We start from the raw sequence: 25,775 nt of genomic DNA, 5'->3' as shown, positions 1-25,775 counted from the left end.
TAAATTCTCAGTTATTATACATGCAAGTTCGAACCTTGCAACTGATTTCATTTATTGGGGGCTTATATATGAATTTGTATGCGCTCTTTAAGCAAAGTCATAGTTCATTGAATTTACAACCATATAACAAAATAGGCGAAAATAGTAACTGAAAGGTGAAAACAGGAATTTGCATTTTGAGGTTTTTCGATAATTTAAAAATGTACAATCTTAGCTATCGAATGCTTTTTATTTCATTTGAATCCGATTTGGGGTTCGGAAATGCTGCTTGATTAAAATGAAATACACGCACACGAAATTGTCATTTTCCTATCCTCTTACATGCGTTGAATTTCTTATGTAGCCTATTTTATTGTTTTCAGGAGTTGATTTTGATTTTTTACAGTTTTTAGTGATTAAAAATTATTTTAAAAATTTTGACAATTTGAAAATGATAAGTTAAATAATTTAAATTTATTGTGGGATAGGCTTTTAATTTGTTTAATCTCTACGGGCGGACGGCAAGAAATATTCAAAGAAATATAAGAAACTACTATGCAAGAATGCTACATTGCACAATCAATTGCTCTTCCTACCAAGATGCAGAGGCAATGTTCCTAAAGGTCTAATGCCCACAACGGGTCTCAAGTCTAATAAAGCAAAACAAACACATTATGTTGATGTTACAAGCTGGTCTATCTCTCGACAGAGCCACATGATGATGATACATTTAAATACACATTACGCATGACAAGCGATGATATCGTAGAACTTATGAAGTTATGCCTCACATCTACGTACTTCAAATGGCAAGGGAAATTCTATGAACAAAAAGAGGGTCAGGCAAAGGGTTCACCCCTCTCCCCAATAACATCGAATATCTTCATGTAACACTTTGAAACCAAAGCACTGGATACGTATCCTTTGAAACCCGTTGCTTGGTTCAGATATGTTGATGACACCTTCGTCGTCTGGCGACATGGCAAAGACGAACTGGTTAATCATCTCAACAATCAACACAAGCGTATTCAGTTCACCATGGAGATTGAAGAGGCGGTGGCATACCTTTCCTTGATGTCAAAGTGCAGAGATCTGACACTAGCTTGAGTTTCTCCATATACCGAAAACCCACTCATACTGATCAATATCTTCATTTCAACTCTAGTCACCATATGTCTGCCAAGAACACTGTTGTCAATACACTGGTTCACAGAGCACTGACTCTGTGTGATGAAAACATCGAAAAGACGAACTCAAACACATTGAAAAGGCATTGAACATGAATGGCTATCCCTCAAACCTCATACACAAGGCAATCAAGAACCAGACAGGAGAACAATCAGAAAAAGTGGTGGACGATGAACACAAAGGCGTCACCTCACGCCATATATTAAAACGTTATTGTAAATATTTTGGGCAAACATTTTTTGCAAAATATTTTTTCAAACCCAAAATAACATTCTGTTTAGTATGATTTGTAACAAGTTAAAAAAAATGTTTTTGGAATGTTATTAAACGTTTTTATACCCTTTATATAACCCCGTATATAACCCGACATTTAAATGTTTTCTGTAAAACATTTGTGTTTGCTGTGCAGTAAATTACCAACAAATGTTATTTAATGTTATGTTAAGCAACAGACGAGAAAGGTCAAAGCTGATCATTCAATTTGAGAAAGTGCTGTGATACATCACGAAACGTCATTGAGGTATGTCAACATCACCTTTTATTGGATTTGTTTACGAACATTTTGTATAGGCCTAATTGTATTTGGACAATCCTGATGAATCTATTTGCGGTATTCATTATGTGGCTCTTTAGCATGCTAAATTTACCACACCAGCAGAACACACTAGAATACTTAATTAATTTTTGCTGGAAATGTAATCTCAGCCTACGTCTTATCACTCATCACTGTCAATATAATATTTTGTCTCAAATTTGTCTAAAAAAACTTATAATCCTACTTCATTATCTCTGTCTTTGAAACTTGGTTCAAATTACATGTAAGACGAATATCAAGTCTAGATTTTCATTGATTGTATGTATTATCATTAACCGTGCTGACCTCTTGATCTTGATTTTGCATTTTATTGATAATAATTTATAACTGTATCTGTTTCGTGCTTTTTTTACAATATATAATATTGTTAAGCTATTATATCTGGGTCTATCATGGGAAAACTGTATTTGTATTAAGACAGTTATCTAGTTTGAAGGCTGTTTGTATCCAACGTGATCATGGCGATCCTTTCCCTTATCACTTATCGTTTGTAAAAACATCAGAGCAAAATAATAAAAGAAAGAAAGAAAGAAAGAAAGAAAGAAAGAAAGAAAGAAAGAAAGAAAGAAAGAAAGAAAGAAAGAAAGAAAGAAAGAAAGAAAGAAAGAAAGAAAGAAAGAAAGAAAGAAAGAAAGAAAGAAAGAAAGAAAGAAAGAAAAAGAAAGAAAGAAAGAAAGAAAGAAAGAAAGAAAGAAAGAAAGAAAGAAAGAAAGAAAGAAAGAAAGAAAGAAAGAAAGAAAGAAAGAAAGAAAGAAAGAAAAAGAAAGAAAAAAGAAAGAAAAAAGAAAAAAAAAAAAGAAAGAAAGAAAGCAAGAAAGAAAGAAAAAAAGAAAGAAAGAAAGAAAGAAAGAAAGAAAGAAAGAAAGAAAGAAAGAAAGAAAGAAAGAAAGAAAGAAAGAAAGAAAGAAAGAAAGAAAGAAAGAAAGAAAGAAAGAAAGAAAGGAAAGTACGAAAGTAAGAAAGCAAGATGATCTAGAATACTATTTATTTATTATTATTATTTTATTTATTTGTATGATACCAATCATGTAACTGATGATACGCAAGGTCGTTGAATATCAGGAGGGGGCCTCAAATCAATTTATTGATTACCTTGTTTTACAATAGACTCCTATGGGGAATAGATCAAATAAAATCAATTTGAATCATCCTGAATAACTTGTTGCTTCGTAATTATGTAAACTAAAGTAGTTTGTTTGTACCTAGATAAGTAATGTGTGTGCATGGAGATAATGTTACGTCAGTGCGTTATTTCCATACGCTATGCAGTCGGATATATTATTAAGATATTCAACTACCGTTAATTTCATTTCAATAATTTATTTTGTTAATAAATTAATTGATTTCTAGAGGTAACAACGTTTCTGACATTGACATTTATCATCTTAAAATACACCATGGTATATTTTCGTGAATATGCGTGTGAAGTATCCGATTTCCATGGGATAAAACATATCGCAGGTAAAGGTGGACTATTGCGTCGACTATTCTGGCTGCTATGTTTCTTATCAGCCCTTGGTGTGTTTTTATGGCAAACAGTTTTACTCTTCTTCTTTTATTTTGAAGACCATCATATAACAAAAGTAGACGTTAGTTACGAATCCTCCTTAGTTTTCCCAGCGGTGACTGTGTGTAACTTCAACAAATACAGAGAATCAGCTTTGACGGAAGATGATATAAAGAATGTCGGTATACATCTTGGTAAGTTATTACTATAACTTGGTTTAGGTAATTAACTCAGAAGGATTCACCCAAAAACTGCAAGGTGTCCCTGAAAAACTGTATACACACGCCTCAAGCACAGTGATAGGCACTCCTAATAATACTGATCATTGATTGATATTTGAAAATGAGATGCATGTTTTGTAAAACCAGAGAAGATGTGGTAAAACTCATATATTTCAAGGATAAAGTGGTTAATTGTCAAAATTCACAAAAAGAATCTGATAGACTAGTTATTCCTCGACCACATCATTTGTGACATGTCATGTCAAAAGGAGACACTTTTGGGCAAGATCGCAAATGAGAAATAGCCAAAAATCTGCCCGAGGTGATTTTTTCACAATTTGGGTTTGTTGCGAATTAGTGATGCTATTAATGTTTCAAATATTGTCTGATAGTCTCAGATCGGAATATAACTGGCATCTTGTTTTTTTGAGACATTTTTCAAGGTAATTCCTACTCTCAACATTGTAAATAATATTTTTAAAGGCCGATATCTCAATTTCCAATTTCATAATACGAGCGTACCATACGAACTCAATATCTTCGCTTAGGTATGTCCGATTTCATTGGGGGAAAACGGTGTTGTGGAGCAAAATATCTCTATATTTAAGATATGTAAAAACCTCAAAATTGATACCCTGGCCAAAAGTGACTCATTTTGACATGGTACGTCACATTTACTTTTGTACGGATAATAATTATTTCAATATATACGTGTATCCAGCAAACACAAAAACGGAAAATGTTTCAATATCGGGTTATATCAAAGATACTAATAGTATCTTTGGTTATATGAAGACTATAGGCCTATACAACGTTTTAATAACATTCAAAAATATTTATGTGTTGACAAAATATAATGTTGCAAAAAATGCTGTTATAGTGTTTTGCCATTTATTGAATTTATAAAACGTTTAAGGGACCATTCACAAACAGGGGGGGCTGATGCAAAAAGGGGGGCCTTAAATTATTTGACCCTCCTAAGGGGAGGCCTGAAAAAAATGACCACAAATTTTACTGGGAAAATTAAGTTTATATGCTTTTCTATGGGATTGACCCATAATTTTCATGTCAAAAAAGCGGGGGGGGTGGCTGACATTTTGAGATCTCAAAGGGGGGGCGAAAAATTTTCGCGAAAATTTTTTTTTGCATCAGGCGCCCAACAAGTGTTTGTGAACGGTCCCTAAAATGATTTCATGACCTTTTTAGAGGCCGACATGTATACTTGTTATTACACGTTTTGACGAAAACAGGACTTCTTTGCACTTTTCGTATGAAATGGTATTTCATTGTTGTTGAATTATGTGTCCTTTTTTACTTTAATTCATTGTAGGCTATATCCGTTCAACATATTATAATGAGAAATATGTTTTAAAACTTTATAAACGTGTTCGAAATACGTTTTGGTTTTATTCAAAACGTTTTAACAACATTTAAATTAACATGCGCGTTTGTTTTTTTGTTTTTTATGGGGGGGCTTTGGGGCGCGGGCCCCCCGGGGTAAAAGCAGAGGGTGGCCAAAGACTTATTAAAGAAAAAAGGGCGGAAAAAATTTGAAAAATTAGTACTATACATCAAAATGTGAAAAAAAAAAAAATGTGTTGCTTTTAGGGCGCTAGCGCCTATAATTTTTTTTTATTTTTTTCTCTTCACTTTTTCAAACCACTGAAAAAAAATTGGGTCAACCTTTTCGGGCTGTACGCCACTGATTAATGTCGGGTTTTATAAGGTCACGGAAATGTTTTAGAACGTTTTACATGAAAAAGATACTTTTAGGATTTGGCTATTTCAAATGGGAAAATAATATTTTAATTCGTTTGTCATTATTAATAATTATTAATATTTATGCATAATTGTCCGGACAGAGCATTTTAAATGGTAAATAATAATTTGATTTTTCTAATCAATATTATTATTTAGGTATAATTGACGAGGATCACAACCTCATATATCCGACATTATATACAGAGGAATTCCAAAATAAGATAGCAAGCGTTAACTGGACGGGTGTTGAAGAAGATGATAATTATAACATGACAGATTTCCAGCTGAGAACTGGACATCAAATAGACGATATGATTATTGAGGTACGTATTAAAAGGTTTCGTCAGAGTCATATGTATAGGATAATGGCCAAGGATTAGAACGTGAGTGGGTAAGAATGGCTGAGCCGCGGAGCGGCGAAGCCATTCTTACCCACTCACGTTCTAATCCGCGGCCATTAACCGACTTAATACACACCTATGACGTCGCGCTATTGTTTTACCGCTCCATTATTTTTCACGAATGGAGTGTTATTGAAATAGGTTGCTCTTTACAAATTGATCAATTACTCATTGATGCCGGACAATACACTAATATAATGATCGTACTAAATTTTAGGTGCGAGTGCAAAAATAGTCCGACTCAGCTTTATGTAAAATTTCTATAGAAATACCCATCATATCACGATCCAGGTGTTTAGTGCAAATCATCCGTAACCACCTTCTTGAATTATAAAGATTTAAAATGTTTGTTACACAAATTGAATAAACGTAGATTCGTAAAATCATTAAAGTGATTAGACCATCATCTTTATGCCCACTTCTAATGTATTAACTGTTGAAGTAGTTGCGTTTATAGGTCTCTATTTTGCATAATAAGGAAAATTGGCAAAAGGTCATATAGCATGTATAGGCTCATATGAAATGGTCATTACAGTTGTCAACCTCAAGAAAACTACACCTATCGCTATACCTGAGCAATGATACTCTTCTCTGTGAATCGAGTTTACGATTTTGGAACAACCATGCAATTATGGACACTATTGTTTATCTTGGATAATTTTGTGATGGAATCATTCCGAGGATATATATCGTTGATTCGCAGCAGAAGGACCAAAATCAGGTACGAAAAGGTACGAAAATTTTAAATGTACTACAACACATTTTACCTAGGCCTATTATTGTCCTTGAACTTTGTCGGCAAAAAACAAAACAAACTTCGCCGCCTTCGACGCGAAATAAAAGCCACCTCAACTTCCAGTCCCCTTCCGAAATCAAATGGAGCGTCCCTAACATTGTAATATTTAATTACCGTAAAATGGGGTAACTTCGGTAAGCAGGGTAACTTTGGTCGTTCAAATATATTTTTAAATGGTCATATTTCCGTACAGCAATATTGTTTTAGTCATATTTGGTCTCAATTTGTTAAGAAATATATTTGGAAGAAGTCGCTCATGTCCAATTTCTTTGAAAGTTACGAAAATATTGGCATTTTGACCAAAAATGAGCATTTTTTACATTTTTTCAGACAAAATAAAAATCGATATTTGTGAGCAAGGATGCGTGCTTGCTTAATTTTGCATGGGGACAAATGTCACAAAAAAACAAAACCTTGCCCATATACAGCGAAGATCAATTTTTTTCATTTTCTTTTCTTCATGGAATGTATAATACTCTGACCAAAGTTGCCCCAAATGCGGGGTAACTTTGGTCAGGCTATTTTCAACCCCTAGGGCACCCTTTCAAAATTATTCAAAAATCTTTTTCAACTTCAATGTGTAGAAGGGAACCCTAACGTCATAAAAAAAGATAATTAGAAATATATTTGGTTTTGTTTGGAAGCAGTGGTTTAAAAACTCTGAAAAGTGCCCAAAGTTACCCGTTTTACGGTATCGGATAGGCCTACTGATCGATGTAAGTAAATATTCAAGCATGCCAAAATACCATCAGATGAAACATCAGATATACTAATGACAAATAAAAATTATACAGAAAATAGACCTACTGTGGCTTTTATCATTATTAAACATGCCCGAAGAGAACGATTTGAAAATAAACAGATTCATAGGCCTAAATACATTGATACAGAATGTGTATTATGTATAATATGTAGCAATGTTGCCCAAAATATGACAAATTATATGTAGGGCCTAAGCCACTGAAAACGTATAAAAATATAAAGAAGGAAAAAAATGTTATAAAAAACAGTACTGAGCGTAGAAAGAAAGGTCCAAATAAATAAAAGTAAAGGCCTACGAAGTAAAGCCTAAGTGAGGGTAAAACACATCTTGCATAATAAGTACAACGTACTTAGCCAACAATTTAACCTGCCCGTTTTGATCTTGACTTACTTTTCACAGATTGCATTGTAAGGGCTCGGATAGCGACGTTTTTACGTATTTTGTTTGTGGCACCTAAGAGCAAATCAGACACATCCTTCTGATATCAAATAATTTAGATTTTTATTAAATTCGCGATACAATACACATTTTAAGGCAAAATTATTAAAAATTGATATTTTTGAAATTTAACAGTCCTCAAAGTAAATTGTATAAATCTAACGATATGCAGTAAATAGTAGGAAGTTGGGTTGAACAGCCGTCAATCATGTGAAAATTGTGACCTTCATTATCAAAGATATAGATTTTTTCCTCAAAACACTAAAAAATGTAGGTCTTTTTGGAAACAAATGTTTAAGTTCTATATGAAAGGTCAAATTTTCAATTGAGTCGGCTTTTCATCCCAGCTACATAGGCCTATAGTTTAATTACATATCATTAGATTTATAAAGTTTACTTCGAGGACTGTTAAATTTGGAAAAATATAAAAATATGAAATTTTAATAATTTGTATTATATCGCGAATTTCACAAAATCAAAATTATTATTATTATTAGATATAGGGACAATCCTCGTATTCAGCATGCAATTCGATATGTCTGATGTGCTCTCAGGTCCCATGACAATACTGTGCAAATGTTGCTATCCGCTTCCTCAATTTATTGTATTAATGAAAATCATTTTCTTCTTGTTTTCGTATCATTGTTTTGCATGAATGAAGTGATGATAACAATACCGCACTTTTCGCAAATACTTGCTTTTCAAAAGTGCAATTGATATTAACACTACATTCGTAAATGCCAATACTTTTTCCCTGAAAAGTATTTGCTTTTCAGAGAAAAGAGAAAGGCATTTACGAATGGCGTGTTATTGTGATCATCGCTCCATTCGTGGAAAATAATGGAGCGGTAAAACAATAGCGCGACGTCATAGGTGTGTATTAAATAGCCGTAGATCCAGGGGTGGGGTGGGCGATAAATCCCACCAATATTTTACCAGGGAGGGATGGTCCATACAATCATCCTCCCCAATGTTGACGCCTGTATGTGGGTTTCTGACCAAATTAAGCTCATGGCCATTTTAGCCCCAAATGTGCAAAATTTTGTGAGCTTCGTGTGATTTTTTTTTCTACTTTTGCACCATATTTCAGTTTAGCTTCAATAATGCACATTATGGTACAAAAGAGGAATATATTCGTCTTGGCACTTTGGGGACTTAAATGAGGTTAATTTGGTCAGAAACCCACATACAGGCGTCAACATTTGGGGGGATGATTGTATGGACCATTCCCCCCTGGCAAAATATTGAGGGGATACGCCCATCCTCCCTCCCGGGATCTACGCCTATGGATTCATTACTTCAATAATTGTTTTCAACCCCCTCCCCCTCCCCATGCTAAAAAGAAATCTACGCTACTGGTCAGAGTAAATGCCGGGCCCACAGAGATTATGTACGTGCAAAGCGTTATTTTTTCCTCGACTTAGTTCTAAGTTTATATAGCGACATCTATGATGATTGAAATCAATATCATGTTGACCATCGATATTTTTATTACGACTCAGTGCATCTTGAAATCAATGATGTCTGGGACTCACACTAGGTAAACAAGATATTCCTGAAAAAAATTGGTGTCAGTTCCAATTTACAATGTAATTATTATTTGAATGTAATGTTAAAGAAGGAATTGCATGAGAAATTTTGCACTGCAGCACTGACAGGACCATTTAGTGGTAGTTCATTTATCATTAAATAATTATACACTTACATACGTGTTTTGGCGCAGCGTCAGCCTTCTATTCTAGCTTATTCTTCAAAATTTTTCACAGGACGAAGATGGCGAATTCTATCATTCGATATTATCAAAGACAGTGATTAAAAGACTTTATCGCGTCTGACGTCATCTCTCAAAACAAACTCGAGCACGGTTTGTTTGTCGTGATGACTTGCTGAACGCGGCGATATATAACCGGGCGCCTTATTGTTAATTTTGCACCTTCAAACATACAAACCATCTCAAAAGTTAGGTCTTTATAGTAAGAAACTTTCTTTCGCGAAGGCAACATGTCAACAATGCCTAGAAAAGTTGTTTTTTGCCTTGTAAAAGTACGTAATTTTTCGCCATTTTCTGCTACTCAGCATGGAAGCAGATCATGTGATCATTCGATGTGATTCGAATTGTCACATGATCGTCAAACCTGTATTAAAAAAGTGTAAAAAAAGTGTTTAAAAATCTGTGTTTCACAGTGAAGTTATGCAATTTGATAGATTTAAGTTCACAATATGTAATTTGATTAGGGGAAATCTATTCCAGAGGGAGTATGTAAATTAAATGGAACAGCCTTTTCAGGAGTATGTTAATTAAATGGAACAGCTATTTTGGGCCATTATTTCAGAGGGGGTGTGTAAATTAAATGGAACAGCCAATAGCCAATGAGTATATAATTTAACTGGAACAGCCTAATTGATATCGATCAATATTGACGTCACAGATTCGATTTGTCATATGATCGTCAAACCTGTATTAATAGAAGGTGTCAGTTCTCTGCATGGAACTGACACAAAAATAAATGGCCTCTTTGCCCTCAAGAGACAAAAATTTGGAGGGTCTTCCCCCATCATTTATGGAAAGTAAAATCACATCTTACAGTGTATAGTTCCTTGAAAACAGAAGAAATGGGGTGCTTAAAATCATTAAAATCACTTTATCTATCTCAACTATGGTAGACTTGCAGGTTAAAAATACTACCATGACTATAATATTAATCATGACCAATCCAAGTTTGATATAAAATTGGATTGATTGAGCCCATATTTATTGGTCGAGCTATGAGTTTTAAAAATATTGGACGAGACGTAGTCGAATCCAATATTTTAAAATTCATAGCGAGACCAATAAATATTGGGCGTAAAGCATCCAATTTTATCATTTATTGTGTTTTGGATCCAATATTTTCACACACTTGGATTCATCAAAACATAATAATAAGCAAAAATTTTGCAAATGCTTGCTCATTTTAAATTTGCGGTGCGGAATCTGAAGGAAAAAACACCTTAAACTTTAAAGAAGTAACGATGATTGGAAAACACATAAAAATTGTGGCGATATTACAAATATATAAATAACGTTATTCTATTTAACATTATTCTATTTATATTCTATACAACAATATTCTGCATGTTTTATTGAGCTATCTCAGGACATGGCAGAAAGAGCTTATCATCTCTTTCTCCATGCTCGTGACGAATAGAAAATAAATTTCACCAAAAAGAACTGAAATCAATATTCAGTATTTTTAGTTTTGTTGTACATGCTCACGTTACCATGGTTATACAGGTAAACCTCGTGTGTATTTACCACCCAGCTATGCAAACTACCTTGAATATGATGTTTATACGTATCATTTATATGCGAGACGTGACCCAAAGGACCAAAGCTTAATATTAGTATCTAGCTTTAAAGAAATAAAGGTAATTTACTCGGACGTTTTTCTTCCATATTAAAATAAATCGGATTTATGAATATGAGTGCATAGATATTACCTAAGAATTTTCAGCTTCATTTTCTTCACTTTTCGTTACTTATTTAAACCACGAATACGTTTTTATAAATACGCACGTGACCGCACCTCCGCCCTGCCATAACAGCTTGTATATAGACAGTAAGTTGGTAAGTTGGTAAGTTTCGAAGTGACCTTGTAGACAGTAAGTCTGGAAGTGACCTACTACATAGCGGGCGGTCTTCCTATACATTTGAATGCATTGGGTGGAACAACATAAGACTACTGCGCAGCAAAATTGTTTTTTTTTTTTAAAAACTATATAAATAACAAAATTCTTGCCAAAACAAAAATGAAAGAATTAAAATTAAATGATATTTTTAATTGTTTCTTTTCATTATTAGTGTACATGGCGAGGCGAAGAATGCGAGGACGAGTATTTCACACACATATTCACACATTTGGGAAATTGTTATACCTTTAACAAATACTCATCCGACAGTGACTTGCTCACTTCGCCCGCAGCAGGGCCAGGTAAGTCGATGATGCCAGATATACTAGTAACTATGAATCCCGGCCATGAATGTGATAAAAACTTGGTGTTAAAAGGCCTTTGACCATATCGACAGCCTCATCTCATTTACATTACATTTACAGGCATTTATGGCGCCATTCACAAAGATACCATGGCGCTTACAAAAATATACACAAAAAGTCAAATAACAAGAGAACAGTTCAAGAAAACAAATGAGTCTTTAGCATAGACTTGAACGCGGATGTAGTCGCAGCAGATTTTATGTCCACGGGTAGTGAATTCCATGCGGTAGCGGCTGCAATGTGAAATCTGTTTTCGCCAGTCATTCTGTGGCTGCGTCTTGGAATAGCCAGCCGGTTAGTGTCAGAAGACGATCGCAACGTACGAGGAGGAACATAAACGGTAAAGTAGTCTGAAATGTAGTTGGGACTCAGTTGTTGCATGGACTTATATACGTACAGAAGGATTTTAAACAGTACTCGTTGGCGAACTGGAAGCCAGTGCAAGGTCTCTAGGAGATTGGAAGCGTCAGTTCTACGACCAACTGCAAAAACCAGTCTCGCAGCATTATTCTGTAGGCGTTGTAGTCTTGTAAGGTCTTTGCCGAATAATGAAGTGAAGAGTCCGTGCAATAGTCTAGACGAGATGAAATGAGCGCAAGAACTGCAAGGTGGCAAGTGTCCTGGTCGATAAATTGACGAATACGCCAGAGATTTCGTAATTGGAAATTGATGGATCTGCGAAGGAAGTTGACATGGCTGGAAAGAGTCATTGTGGGATTGAACATGACGCCGAGGTTTCGAACAGTCTCAGATGGCTTGATCTTGGCCGTGCCAATGGTGAGTTCAATTTGGGGCAAGTGTTTAAGATTGTAAGGTGACCCTGCAACAAAGAACTCCGTCTTCGAATCGTTCAGCTTTAGACAGTTTGATGACATCCAGGTTTTGATTTCATGGATACAGCGAGTCAATGTAGACAGGGCACGCTCCATATCACCGGGAATGCTGGGATTAAACGAGATGTAAAGTTGCGTGTCGTCGGCATAGATATGGTATCTAATTCCATGACTGATGGCAATGTCACTTATGGGACGAATATACGCGGTAAACAGAAGTGGGCCCATTACATAGCCTTGCGGCACACCAAAATCGCTAGTTATGGGATCAGATAAATGACCAGCAACATTAACTTGGCTTTTCCAGTCACGTAGGTAGGAGGTGAACCACTGAAGAGCAGTGTTGGATACAGCAAAGCGTTTTTCAAGACGGCTAATCAAGATGTTATGTTCTATAGTATCAAACGCCGCTGATAGATCGAGGAGCGCTAGGAGGACGACACATTTTGAGTCAATTTCAGTCAAGATGTCAGTTTGAACTTTTATGAGTGCAGTCTCAGTAGAGTGACAGGCCCTGTAAGCAGATTGCAAGGGATCCATTAGTTGGTGCAAGCTGAGATGTTCAACAAACTGTATCGCAGCACACTTCTCAATGATTTTAGCAGCGAAATGGAGGTTGCTCGTTTTTCATATCATCCTTACACAAAGAAGGCTTCTTAAGGAGAGGAGAAACCACAGCCGAATGTGCGTTGGCAGGGAAAATACCAGTTCTCATAGAACTATTAACAAGCTCAGTCAATACTGGAAGGTGGAGTTCTAAATGCTGCTTCAAGAGCCATGTGGGCTCAGGGTCTAAAAGGCACGTCGAATTAGAAGACTTAGTGATAGTACGTCTCACATCATCCATAGATACTTCATGAAATTGACTAAATCGTCTGCAGTTATCAACACAATGATCAGTACAATTACCACTGTCAATATTCAAATCTTGACGAATTCTGCGGATCTTAGTCACAAAAATGAGCAAACTTATTGCCGAGATCAGCGGGATCATTGTAAGATGGAAGAGGTCTACCCTGATTGTTTAACAACTGATTCATAACTTGAAACACTTCCTTTGTGCTGGCATTGTGAAGTTTGGTGCCAAAATAATCCTTTTTGGCAATTCGTCGGCTGTATTCCATAGTGGCGTATAGTGATTTTTGGTCATTTTTTGAAAATTGGCACATATGTTTTTAATGATGTTCTCTTTCATTTTCCTAAGTCTCATCAGTCATAATTAGCTCATTTATTAGTAATTAATTAATTAAATGTGGCGTATAGTTACAACGTGATTTTTCGTATTCCATAGTGCGTATCGACCATACGCCACTTTTTATCCACATTTTATAATTATGAAATATCGGCAAAAATGAAAAACATCGTATGTCATAGTGGCGTACACGTATCGGAACTATACGCCACTATGGAATACGAACGACGAAAAGTAACGCCATAGGGATTACACGGCGACCGAGGTGGCGTACGGTTAACGTTAGGTTAGGGTATTGCGTTTTGTTTGTTTTCCATAGTGACGTATAGTTTTATTTTCAGTTTGCCAGCAATAGTATGTATTTATTTCTTTTGAAAAATATATAACAATAAAATCTATTTAGTTTACTACAGAAATTTCACATCATTTACAAAATATAATGAATGTCTGATTTACACAACTCGATTTTAAATTGGCATTTCTTCAAACCCGATTTTCTCGAAAAGTTGTTTATTCGCGGCGCCCCACTATACGCCACTATGGAATACGGACGACGAATTGTGATGTTAGTCTTGACATTTTTGTTAGCTTCAGTGAATTCCAAGCGGTCATTTTCAGAGCGTGATTTTCTCCATTTACGTTCTTTGCGACGGCGTTCTTGACGCGATTGATGGACAGTGTTGTTGTACCAAGGCATTCTACATCTGATAGACCTTGAGCGAGTTGTTGCAGGTGCAAGATCCAGAGTCGCACGGACAACCATTTTTCTTCATCAAAATTAAGATTCTGTCAGAAGAAAGCTCATATTATTCTCATTATCCCAATAACGCCCGAGATAATTTTCGTTTAAATGGTATGAACAAAAACGTACTGATTTGTGCTAACTATACCGTCAGTATAATAATCCTTTACTTTGATCAGCTCTTAATCGGCGGGAGTTATTAGGCTTTTACCACTACGCCGAAAAGAAACCCCACGTTAAGAGTGATATAGTTGATTTGCCTGGTCTATATTTTGCTTGTTAAAGAGAGTAGACAAAGTCTAGGACTTCAATTAAAAATTTGTAATACTTCGGGCGAGATATCGCAAGACAATTCTCCAAATAAAATGTATTGATATTAATCCGCGATGTTATAAGGCCCGCCGATTACGAGCTGATTAAACTATAGGGGGTATTAAACTATAGGGGTATTGTTACATTTTTCAGGTTTCGTACTTATTTGTTTTTAGAGGTGAACCGATTATAAGAGTCAATTTATGGAACTGACAGATACACTCTAAATTTTACAACAGTTAATGTAGCTGTGAACAAATAGTTGAACCGTTTGTTGCACTCTCTTGATGCTGCGTACTTTGAATAAACATGTGTACATGCGGAGAATATATGATATAATTACCATTAAATGACCACATGTGTCAAAATTCTTTTGGTAACGTAAAGGGCTCGTGATTGTTAGAAGACAATTTATACAAATTACAATATGTATTTTCGGGACAAAGTGCACTAACACATTATTAGGTGTCCCGAAAGTATGTGTTTGTATTTTTGGGACAATTATGTGTTAGTGCAGTATAAATAGCCAAGAAATTACTTTTACCAATTACGAGTCTTTTTCCAAAAGACAATATTGACACATATGGCTGCTTTGTTGGATTTATATTGTAATATAGGCACTATAATGTACACAGGTTTATTCAAAGTACGTAGCATCAAGACAGTGCAATAATCGGTTCAACCATCTGTCACAACTACATTATCCGTTGCAAAATTTAGAGTGTGTTATGACATATTTTCAGCTGAACACAATTAAGTAGTAATATCAACATACAAACACACGGAAAGGACAAAGAATTATTCAACATACAAACACACGAAAAGGACAAAGAATTGACCTAATTTAATTAGGCAATCCTTCGTCCCTTTCGTGTGTAAGTAAGTGTGCAGCCATGAACCATTTTTAATTTGCACGTTATTTTCCTGTCAGTTGCGTGTTTGAATCGACTACTAGTAGATGCCACTTGGAATAAACAGTGCAAGTTCCAAGAAGATCTATTTTACATTTCGAATCTATTTGATCAACATGAGCTCCAGTTTTAAAAGATGTGACAATGTGAAAAGAACTTGTTTTTGTTGTTTTTTGCACGAAATTGCCGCAAAATGTTGAATAATGACCCCTTGCCCCCCCCCATAGTGCCGCCATTGTTTAAACGAGTGATATTTCAAAACACCCTGTAATTATGGCTTTAAGTAAACTTCACGGGGTGGACTTGATCGGAAGAAACGGCAGAAATACTGTAGTAGACGTTTTACTTAAAGCCATATTATAACATTTCTGTAAAAATAGATTAGTATTTATTTTCCATAAAATGTTAGCTTATACTGTCAGATATGTCCCCTTTTAATTTTGAGCCGAACAAGTGAGGTAAAGCATAGAAAATTGGAATTTACTATATAGTAGCGCCCATGCATGTTACTCCCGTGGTTGTAATACGGTACGATCCTCGGGGTGTGGGTGTATGTATCCCGCACACCGTGTACGTACTGTACATACGTGTTCGACTAATATTTCCATCGTAATAATAAAACGCCGGTTCCATCGTTTTATTCAAAATCTCGGATTTTGACCAAACTACAACACCTAAAGTCTTGATTTTTGCAGAGTATCTTTATTGACTAAAGTACATTACAATCGTGTAAAAACAGAATTTAAAAAAAATGTTGAGGGCGTTCTCCTCAGCAAATGTTATAATATGGCTTTAATATACTTTACCGTTTCGCATTTCAGCTAATGGCTTGAAACTAATGCTTGACATCGAAACGGAAGAATATGTCCCATCTAATGATTTAGATGGGGGAGCCAGTGATTCAGGTGTGATGGTGATGGTCCATGATGCCACAGAACCTCCCTATGTCAAGGAATTTGCTATGCCTGTAGGACCGGGATTCCATACTTTCATCAGCATGCGACATGAATCGGTAGGAATTATTTGAATTTAAATTTTTCTTTACATATTGATTTTCATATATCATACCTGTATTTTTTATGTCAAGACATAGCAAGGCATTAACCATGTTAACGGCTGTTATTATTACGATAAAGTTGACGGGTTGGCGCATAGATAGCTGTTAACCTCCGTTTTGAAGTTGGTCCGTTTCACAATATTCCTGATTGTGGCCGTATGTAGCCAAGATTAGGGCTTTCACATGGGCTAATCAGGTCAATCTTAACCTTAAAACAAGTAAAATGGACATTACTGAGCTAGTCAAACAAAACTATAGGGCGAACACTCCTGGTCTTTCCTATGTTAAAAGTGGCAATCGGTTTTCGTGGAGTGAGCGATAAACAGCTACAAACAGACGGCGGAGGAGACAAAGTTTATATAATATGTGGTGTGGTCAAGCAAAATCAGTCTGAAGTCGGAAATATTCACCATTCAGTTTCTTACCTACAGGATTGTAAAAAAACATTTACAAAGCTACATTTTGCAAAAAGCCCCATTGGACAATTGGACAAATAGCCCAAAAGATATGAGCAGTTAAAGAGCTTCCAAAACAAAATATTTCCTTTGTTTGGCTATATCTCAAAATTAATATTTCCGACTTCCGACAGATTTTGTTTGATCACATCACATATATAAGAACAGGTGGAAATATTGATGGACCATTCATAATGTAAACCAAGGACTCAGTTGGCTAAATTGGATCATGAATTTGGCACAAGCCATTGGATTCACTTGCGGATGAACGAGCGCTGTCTCTGTCTTGATATTTATATAATATAATCAAATTAATTAAGGCAAAATCCTAACAGTAGAAATACTATCCACAAGAAATGTTCGTGTCCAATTGGACAGATGTTTCAAATGGACAAATCATTTATCAAAATGTTCTATTCCGTTTCCATGGCAACAGTTACCCTATTGAAGGATTTTTTTATTCTCTGGCCATTTTCTTCGAAATTAAATGGAGTAGAAACTTATTTAGTGTGGTGAATACATGACACATGTATATTGTTTTTATTGAGGCAGATGTTTGGATCGGCTCACAAAATCACAACATTTTTCTGTGACCTATGGTTCTTAACATATGAAATTCACGAGTAGGTATAAAATGCTTTTTTAGCGATTGGACATTTTGACCTAACATTTATTTACCCGTTTTCATAATTACAAAGGTTTGTATAATTAGGTTAAATTTCATATTGATACAAGGTGTTTACTATTAGATTTCAAAGATAAGGCAGTTTATACTCATTTTAAGGCAAATTTACCCGTAAATTGAAAAAAATGCACTACACGATTAATGACTTGGTGTAGAAGTATAGGCCTACACATATTACGTGTTTACTATAATATGATTTAAACTTTTTTCAGTACATTTATTCGGTAAAATTAAACCCAAAATGTCTGATTGCTCTGAACAGTTTCATCTGCAGGATTGGTTTTGTTATCAGAAAATTGTTAGGTAGACATTAGATAAATTATTGGATGGTGGCTTTCACAAAATTGACTTGGTTCACTGCTTCTCCCGCGGAAACCGTCTGTAGCGTCTTTCCCAGCGTACGATGGTGCAAGCAGTGAATCATTATTACGTGCTCTAAAGTGTAACTGCCGATGTCCCGGTTCATGGTGTCGGCCCCTTTCTCTAATCCATATGGCCTACTTGGCCCCTTTTTTGAACTCCATCCCAGGCTACAGCCGGTTTCCGCGGAAGAAGCAGTGAACCAAGTCACTTTTGTGAAAGCTATCATCCAAGATGGCGAAAGGTAAAGAAATGAGTAATATTCTGGATTTGTTTACCTAATAATTTTCTAATGAGTGATTACTGTTACAGATTACAGCTCTTCCATCTCCGTATACGGACTGTGAGACAGACGGGGACATTGAGTATTACGATCACTACTCTCTACAAGCCTGTCGGATCGAATGTGAAACCAATATCGTGGTCGAGGCATGTGGTTGTAAGCTTATAGAACAACCTGGAACGGAACCAAATTGCAATCCTAATACGACACATGAATGTGCTCATCCACAATTAGGTTGGTATCACTGCTCTATTATCTTAAAATGATCATTCTACACTGATCTTCAAAATGATCATATCAATCATTTTAGTACAGTGATAGCGCCATCTGTTGTTATGGCGCCATCACTACACTAAAATTATTGCAGATATGATCATTTTAAGACTAGTTATAGAATGATTTATATGATTATTTTGGTGAGGTGAATAGGTTATACCCTTTCCCTTCACATACACCATACCCATACATTTTACCACTACTCCTGTCTCCAACAAGCACCTTCCTACTTAAATCATGGCAACTGTGGATCCCTCACCCGACGCAACCGTGCCCTCAACCATACAACCACACACACATGGTTAGTTTGAAATTCCCATGGACAAGGAACTTACTGCTAATTGTTAACTCGGGAACTGGTCTTAGATGCGATGGTCAATTGTGGAATTTCTAGGTATGCGCTTCTAAGCTACAAATCATTTTTTATATATTGTGCAACGTGGGTTTTTTCAACTTTTTTCTGACCTTTTTTAAACATCTTTTTCAGTTGACGCAATACATGGTGTATCAGAATTCGGTAGCTGTAACTGCGGATCGCCTTGCAAAGCTGAAGTTTACCCAATCACAATGGCAAGTACCAAACTAAGGTCAGCTTATTTGGAAAAGATATTTCAAGAAAAAACATCATTTGACCACAACGCATCGTACATAGAGTAAGTACAGATTTTTGTTTTGTTATAATTATAGCCATTCTTAAAATTATGTTTTTGGTTCTCGTCGCGGCGGTCAGTTAAAAAACTTAACCGCAGCTGACTGAAAATCCTGAAAAATAGGCAAATGCTTCATTATGGTCTGTAAATTGAAAAACAGCTATTTGTGTAATGATTTTTGGTGGACCATGGAATCCAGCCAACAGGATACAGGATATACGAGTACACTGCTTACTGAGTAGTTTGTTGGTAACCTGTTGGGCTTAAATGGACATACCTCGAAATAGCACGAAGGTATGACCCACCCCACCCCGAGTGGTGTTAAATGAAGGAGAAAAAAGACCTGGGGAGTTGCGTTTCATTTTGATCTTTAAAATCGTCTCAAGGCGCCAAATTGGCTACTAAATAACAGCTTTGGCAACATTCTAGATATGTCAATTCCTACGTATTCATCCTGTTTTTATAAACAGTACCCTCAAATTATCTTATACATCTCGCAATGTGGTGTATTATAAGATCCATGATCACCTACTATTATATTATGTACGTATTTCTAAGTACGCACGTACCCATGGACATGACATATCAAGCGTGACCAAATCCTCTTGCCATTGGCATGGATAGGAACTCTTTTGATAAATATCATCAAATTTACGCATTAATTGAATTGCAAAATTATTACACATGGGGGAATTCCGAATTTGTAATATGTTATCAAAAACAACATTTTGAAAGTATTTGCCGACGGAAAAAAACATTTATTGACGTAAACGTTTACAACAATATCGCAAAGTTAAAAAAAAAAAGAAGAAAATTTTGCAGCACAATCTGGTGTTGTGTTGTTAATACCGCCTTTGCATTCAGATGTACAGGAAGACCACCCACTGTGTACATGTGTCGAAGGTTACTTCTAGACTTCCTATCTACAAGCTGTTATGGCAGCGCGGGTGTGGTCGCGTGCGTTATTTATAAATACGTATTTACAATATAGTTGAAGCATACTTATTATGATAATCCACTATCATCCATTGGGTATGTTCGTGGAAGTTCTGAGCTGGTTCTACTTTTTCTGATACAAAGCTGGTTTGCAAATTTCTCGCGTTATCATGTGTACGACACGGTGGGGGCGGGGGCTAGGGGGAGCACCCGCTCATTGGACACCGCCTCGTCTTGCCTTATAATTTTGGCCGCCCCAGATGCAGCCGTGATATTTTAAAATGGCGCTCATTTTTCTTCCAATTCACCTTTTCGGTAAATCCCATAACCCTTTGCGAGTACACCTGAGAACGCGTCATTTGACGTCACGCCGACTTGCAATGCGCAGTAACAATGTTCCATAAACAATGTGCGCATCGGCGCAGATCGGCGTGACGTCAAATGACGAGTTCTCAGGTGTTCTCGCAAAGGATTATGGGATTTACCGAAAAGGTGAATTCTGCTGAAATTGCTGGTTACGTCATTAGTACAGGTACAATTTTCTTTTCATTCCTTATTACAGAGAAAATGTTGTTGCTTTATCCGTATATTTTGAAGCACTAAATTATGAAACGATTGAACAGATACCTGCGATGGACACCTATACTCTATTAGGTAAGCACATCATCATAATTGTGTGTTCTAATGAAAACCACATAACTTACTATACTACAGTTGCATCGCGGCGAAAGGGGGCGTGAGAATTTCCCCAAAACGTATAGTTTCCCCCCTCAACCCGGTGTCCCCCATGTTAACCGAAAATCAGAGAAATCCTACTACTTAGGGCAAAGACTAAACAAATTCAAATTGTAGCCAAATTTCAAGATTAAAAATAAAATAATGAACTAAATTTTGGATTTATATAGCTTTTTTTAGAGGATTCAAAGCGCTGTAATTTCGCTGCCATTAGTGAATCATCAGAATCAGATAGCATCAATAAGCAGTTTGCTGCCGAATCCAGCGCAAACCTATCGCACTTAGATTGTAACATCCACCAATTATCTCAATTATCTATGTACGCCCCACCCCCGATCCATTCCATTTTATAACCAAACAACTATTCACCGATTTTGAAAGCAGGAGGAAACCGGAGATCCAGGATAAAATCTGCGAGAGCAAGCATGGATCGGGATACACCAAGTGCACTTACAGTCCTTGGGAATGACCTGGAATTGAACCCAGGACTCAGTGGTGTAAGGCACGGGAACTACCGCTGCGGCAACTCGCTGTCCCCTCATACTTATAAATCAACCAATCATCCACTTCTAAAGAATAAAGAAAGTATAAGAGTTGGACAGAGCAATGGGTGGAATTTAGAGATGGTTAAACCTTGGACCTCCAAGTGCTGTTGAACGTGTTTGCATTGACCGTCTATACAGAAAGGGTGGGGAAAGGATTGATTACTTCCTTAAAGGAGGATTTCGTGATCCTAGCATCCTCTTTTTATGACATTTTTAGTAGATATCCACGAAAAAAGCTTATTCCCAAAATTTCAGCTGATTCCGATTTTGCGTTTGCGAGTTATGCATGATTATGTGTATTACACTACTCCATAGACAATGTGTTGTAATTTCGTTCTGGTGCACCAGAACGAAATTCAAATTTCACGATATCTTTGCTAAACGAATTAATCTGCAAGAATTTTTTTGTACATAAACATTATGTAGCCAGATGTTTCCAGTGATATAAAAATCTCAACTTTTTTTGAGAAAAGTGGGGGGTGGGTGATGCTGTGGATCACGAAATGCCCCTTTAAATGAAATACGTATGTACTTTAAATTGTTGGATAGGCCTTTACGACGGGAGTTCATAACAATAAGTAACTTCTTCAAGACAAAGTACCTAAGAATGGGGCATGTTCACTGAATACTGCCCCTTGCCAACAGAGAAAAGTTAAAGCCATATTATAACATTTGCTGAGGAGAACGCCCTCAAAAAAAGTTTAAATTCTGATTTTTACACGATTGTAATGTACATTAGTAAACAAAGATACTCTGCAAAAATAAAGACTTTAGGTGCTGTAGTTTTGTCAAAATCCGAGATTTAATGACCTTTAATGGTAGCTTGGTTTGGCTTATGTATTGCTCACCACAACTGCAAGTTATTTTAGAATACACACACAATCACATGACGCACGATTCTTGGGCAGAGGATCTTGCTTTTTAGATATTAAGGTATGAAATAAACAAAAGATATAATAAGACCACTGTGCATAGGCATATTAGACTCAACATTTAACTTACTGAACAATTCCGTTTTCTTAGGTCAATTGGTTATTAAGTTATGAATAAAAATATTGTAAAATTATTGTTCACTTTCATATTTTTTATCACGCAAGTTCGCAACTCGGTTGTTTGATGGCAGGTAGAACTGTATTTATTTTTAGGCAAAGTTGAACACTGATGGCGCTATTTATCTTACATCTTGTTTGCATCTTTAGAAGGGTTAGACACTTGTATAATGACTAAAATTTGATAAAGAAAAGAAAATCTATGTTGAAAGTAGATAAAATATATATGTGTACATTCGTATGATAGCTGTTGGTATTGTATAGGACTTAGAAAATAATGTTTTGTTAGAAAAATTGATAATGATCACATCAAACAACCGTGTCAAACAAATCGCCATTTTTCTTACCTACACATGCCCAGAATTTTTACCCCCTCCCTGTCACTCCGGAGGGGGGGGGGTATCTTCCTGTTTCAAGATATGTGCCACGGTTTTGGGTACCGTTTCAGCGATTTTGGTGTATTGATGGGTGGGTTTTCAGTGAAGACCAATACGCCCAATTGGCCGCATTTTAGTGCCCTTAAAAGCGCACATTTTTGTGTTTTTTGTTGGAAAAGTAAAAGTAGCAAAAGTAGCAAAAAGTAAGTATAGAGAAAGTCAGCATTCGAAACTTTGCGTGGCACATCCCCATACCAAATTTTTTGACAACCTGCCCCAGGGTTCTTACTAAGCTTTGTACTAAGTGAAAATGGCGACAATTATGGACGGCCCCTTAACTTCCCTTATTATTTTTGACATTGTGATTAGCTCCGACATAAAATATTTTCTATTGTGGCGTTATAATTTCTAATTACTATTTACCTCTAAATTTCACACATTGTTTCCATACAGCTACCGTTGGCGGAAACATGGGTCTCTTTATAGGAGCCGGACTGCTGACATTGATACAACTTTTGGAATACTTTCTCGATGAAATTTTATCTCTTTGTGGAATAACCCGAGACAACGAACGCGACGAAGTAGCTGTTTTTTGTGGATGTCGCAAGAAAAATAAAACAGATGACTCGAGTAAAAGTCCAGGAGGCGAATCAGATAATAACGGACAGCCATTGGCATGGACATCTGCCTGATAGTAGCATAATGCAATACAACACTCCAACAGAAGATCGTTTCTTCCATACTCTGCAGGCATTTGAAATACTATACTAGAACATAGCTTCAAACCAGGATTGTCAGATATTTAAGCAGGATATTAATACATGTAGTTACTTTACGCCGACCCATCAGTGCTATAGATAACTGCCATCAGTTTACAGATATATGTTTTGATGTGAACCTCTCCAACAAACATATCGGCAGATATCTTTATGAGACACTGTACATATTCGTGTTATAAAAATGCAAATGTCTGAAATTGTAATATTTGTAATATTTCTGGATTGTAATATCCCTATTTATTATCAAAATTCACTATAATTGAAGACAAAGAAGATTGTCTAATAAAATATACCAAGACAGTTGCTAACCCCATTTTCTATGAAACAATTTCAGTGTGCCAATCTCTGACGAAATGCTACAAACACAAATTTGGTGTAATTTTGAAGCTTATACAGAGCTTTTGGTATGTTCCATGTATTATTTGTGGGGACATGCCACGTTGTCATGGTCGTATTTCGATAACAGTCAAAGATTTGGCCAAAGAGATTTGTCAAAGAAATGGGTAATGGTGAATCCAACGGGCGAAGACACAAAATGCATCAAGGATCATTAAATGACACTTGGACACCTTGAATATGCGAACAACTGGAAGGGAAAATACGGTACGCAGAGGAGGACAAAAAAAACCCCAAATGTAGACATTGAAATAGGTATAGTCTGTACTTACTTGTTTCCTCACGTCAAGTTAGTGTACCTTGCTGTTTTCTTTCCAAAAAGTTCGTATATTTATAATAATTTGACGAACGGAAAAAACGTTCGCATGATGTTAACCAGGCTGACCATACTCACCGTTCGTTCTGACTGCCTGCCCGGGAAACATGACCAGGCCAGAAAACATTCTGCTTGCCCAGGCAACATGCTGCCTGGTCCGGCAATATTTCATGGGCAAGTAGTCGGACCGGACACTTTAAACTTCATTACTTTGTCAGAAAAGAAATTTTCTTTTTTACTTCAAGAAAAATCCTTGCGTTCTTGCTATGCAGGGCTATTATATATTGGAACTCCAATAGTTGCAAGTCGTCACTATGGAAGTCTCCGGCCTCAGCCGAAAATATCAAGGCCAGCAGGGCTGAGTCCGGGGACTTCCATAGTAAGGAATTTCGTAATTAAGGACAACCCATCATCCATTTCATTAACATGATTAACCTTTTTTCATTTTTAGCCCTTAATTTCCCTCGTTCTTCTGGCCAATTTATAGCTTAAGCTTAATCAATCGCTATTATTTTTTATTTGTAGCTCTTACGGGCAACCTTTGACAATAGTGTTTTGGGGCGCTATTGTTTTTACGGCCGATGTACGTGGAATTTACCCCAAGCATTTGTTTAAGGTTGTGTATGACCTATCTCTCAAAAGGCAACATATATATCGCAAACAAGTCTTATTGAGCACAATTTTAACTTGGTGATAAAAGAAACTTAAAAAACAAGGACATTGCTTGCAATCAAATACACTACATATAATAAATATTGTATCTTCTAACCTACACGATCCATGCACTTAACAAGCCTTTGCATGACAAAATCTTACAGCACAACTAAAGGTGTACAACTTAAATCAAATATCAGAGTCGAAAACGTATGATAAGAACAAGCTGAACAACATAGCTGTTGTTATGATGTTTTAGAAATGTTAGTTGCTTTAACAAAAACTAGCTCTTTTGCATTGACATTAACCAAATGTTCCTTCTTAAAATTATCACAAATAATTATAATCAAGGTTATTTTGTTGTTATGCTATACATTGGCGAATATTTCTTTTTGACATGGGGGGATTGAGGTAGAAAAATATTCTTGAAGTATAATGAATTCAGCATCTTTTGGCAACAAAATAATGACATGGTACAAATGCGCGCAAAGGGCGCGAAAATGTTTGTCATATTGAGGTTAAACTGGTAACATATGGTTAATATCGACA

The 25,775-nt window shown here is 36.1% G+C and overlaps 1 protein-coding gene across 2 annotated transcripts; it reads left to right on the top strand.

Annotated features, from left to right (window-relative positions):
- Positions 1–2,947: 2,947 nt before the first annotated feature.
- Positions 2,948–25,307, top strand: LOC140141497 (acid-sensing ion channel 1C-like). Of its 2 annotated transcripts, XM_072163381.1 has the most exons (8): positions 2,948–3,463; positions 5,408–5,574; positions 11,491–11,620; positions 16,495–16,685; positions 18,543–18,747; positions 19,277–19,442; positions 20,938–21,029; positions 23,535–25,307. In XM_072163381.1, exons 1-8 carry the CDS (start codon positions 3,160–3,162, stop codon positions 23,771–23,773), a joined length of 1,494 nt encoding a protein of 497 aa, XP_072019482.1. In that variant the 5' UTR covers positions 2,948–3,159; the 3' UTR covers positions 23,774–25,307. The 2 variants fall into 2 exon arrangements, with proteins under 2 accessions (XP_072019482.1, XP_072019483.1); XM_072163382.1 differs by lacking the exon at positions 20,938–21,029 and having other exon boundaries at positions 23,535–23,714.
- The last annotated feature ends 468 nt before the right edge of the window (positions 25,308–25,775 follow it).

This window comes from Amphiura filiformis, chromosome 19 (genome assembly GCF_039555335.1).
Source record: "Amphiura filiformis chromosome 19, Afil_fr2py, whole genome shotgun sequence".
NCBI lineage: Eukaryota > Metazoa > Echinodermata > Ophiuroidea > Amphilepidida > Amphiuridae > Amphiura > Amphiura filiformis.
This window is presented reverse-complemented; position numbering and strand designations above follow the sequence as displayed.

Coding starts and splice junctions, on each gene's coding strand:
- LOC140141497 (XM_072163381.1), top strand. CDS start 3,160: ATGGTATATTTTCGTGAATATGCGTGTGAAGTATCCGATTTCCATGGG. Junction 11,621..16,494: donor TTCGCCCGCAGCAGGGCCAG/GTAAGTCGATGA, acceptor TTCGCATTTCAG/CTAATGGCTTGAAACTAATG. Junction 21,030..23,534: donor GGACACCTATACTCTATTAG/GTAAGCACATCA, acceptor GTTTCCATACAG/CTACCGTTGGCGGAAACATG.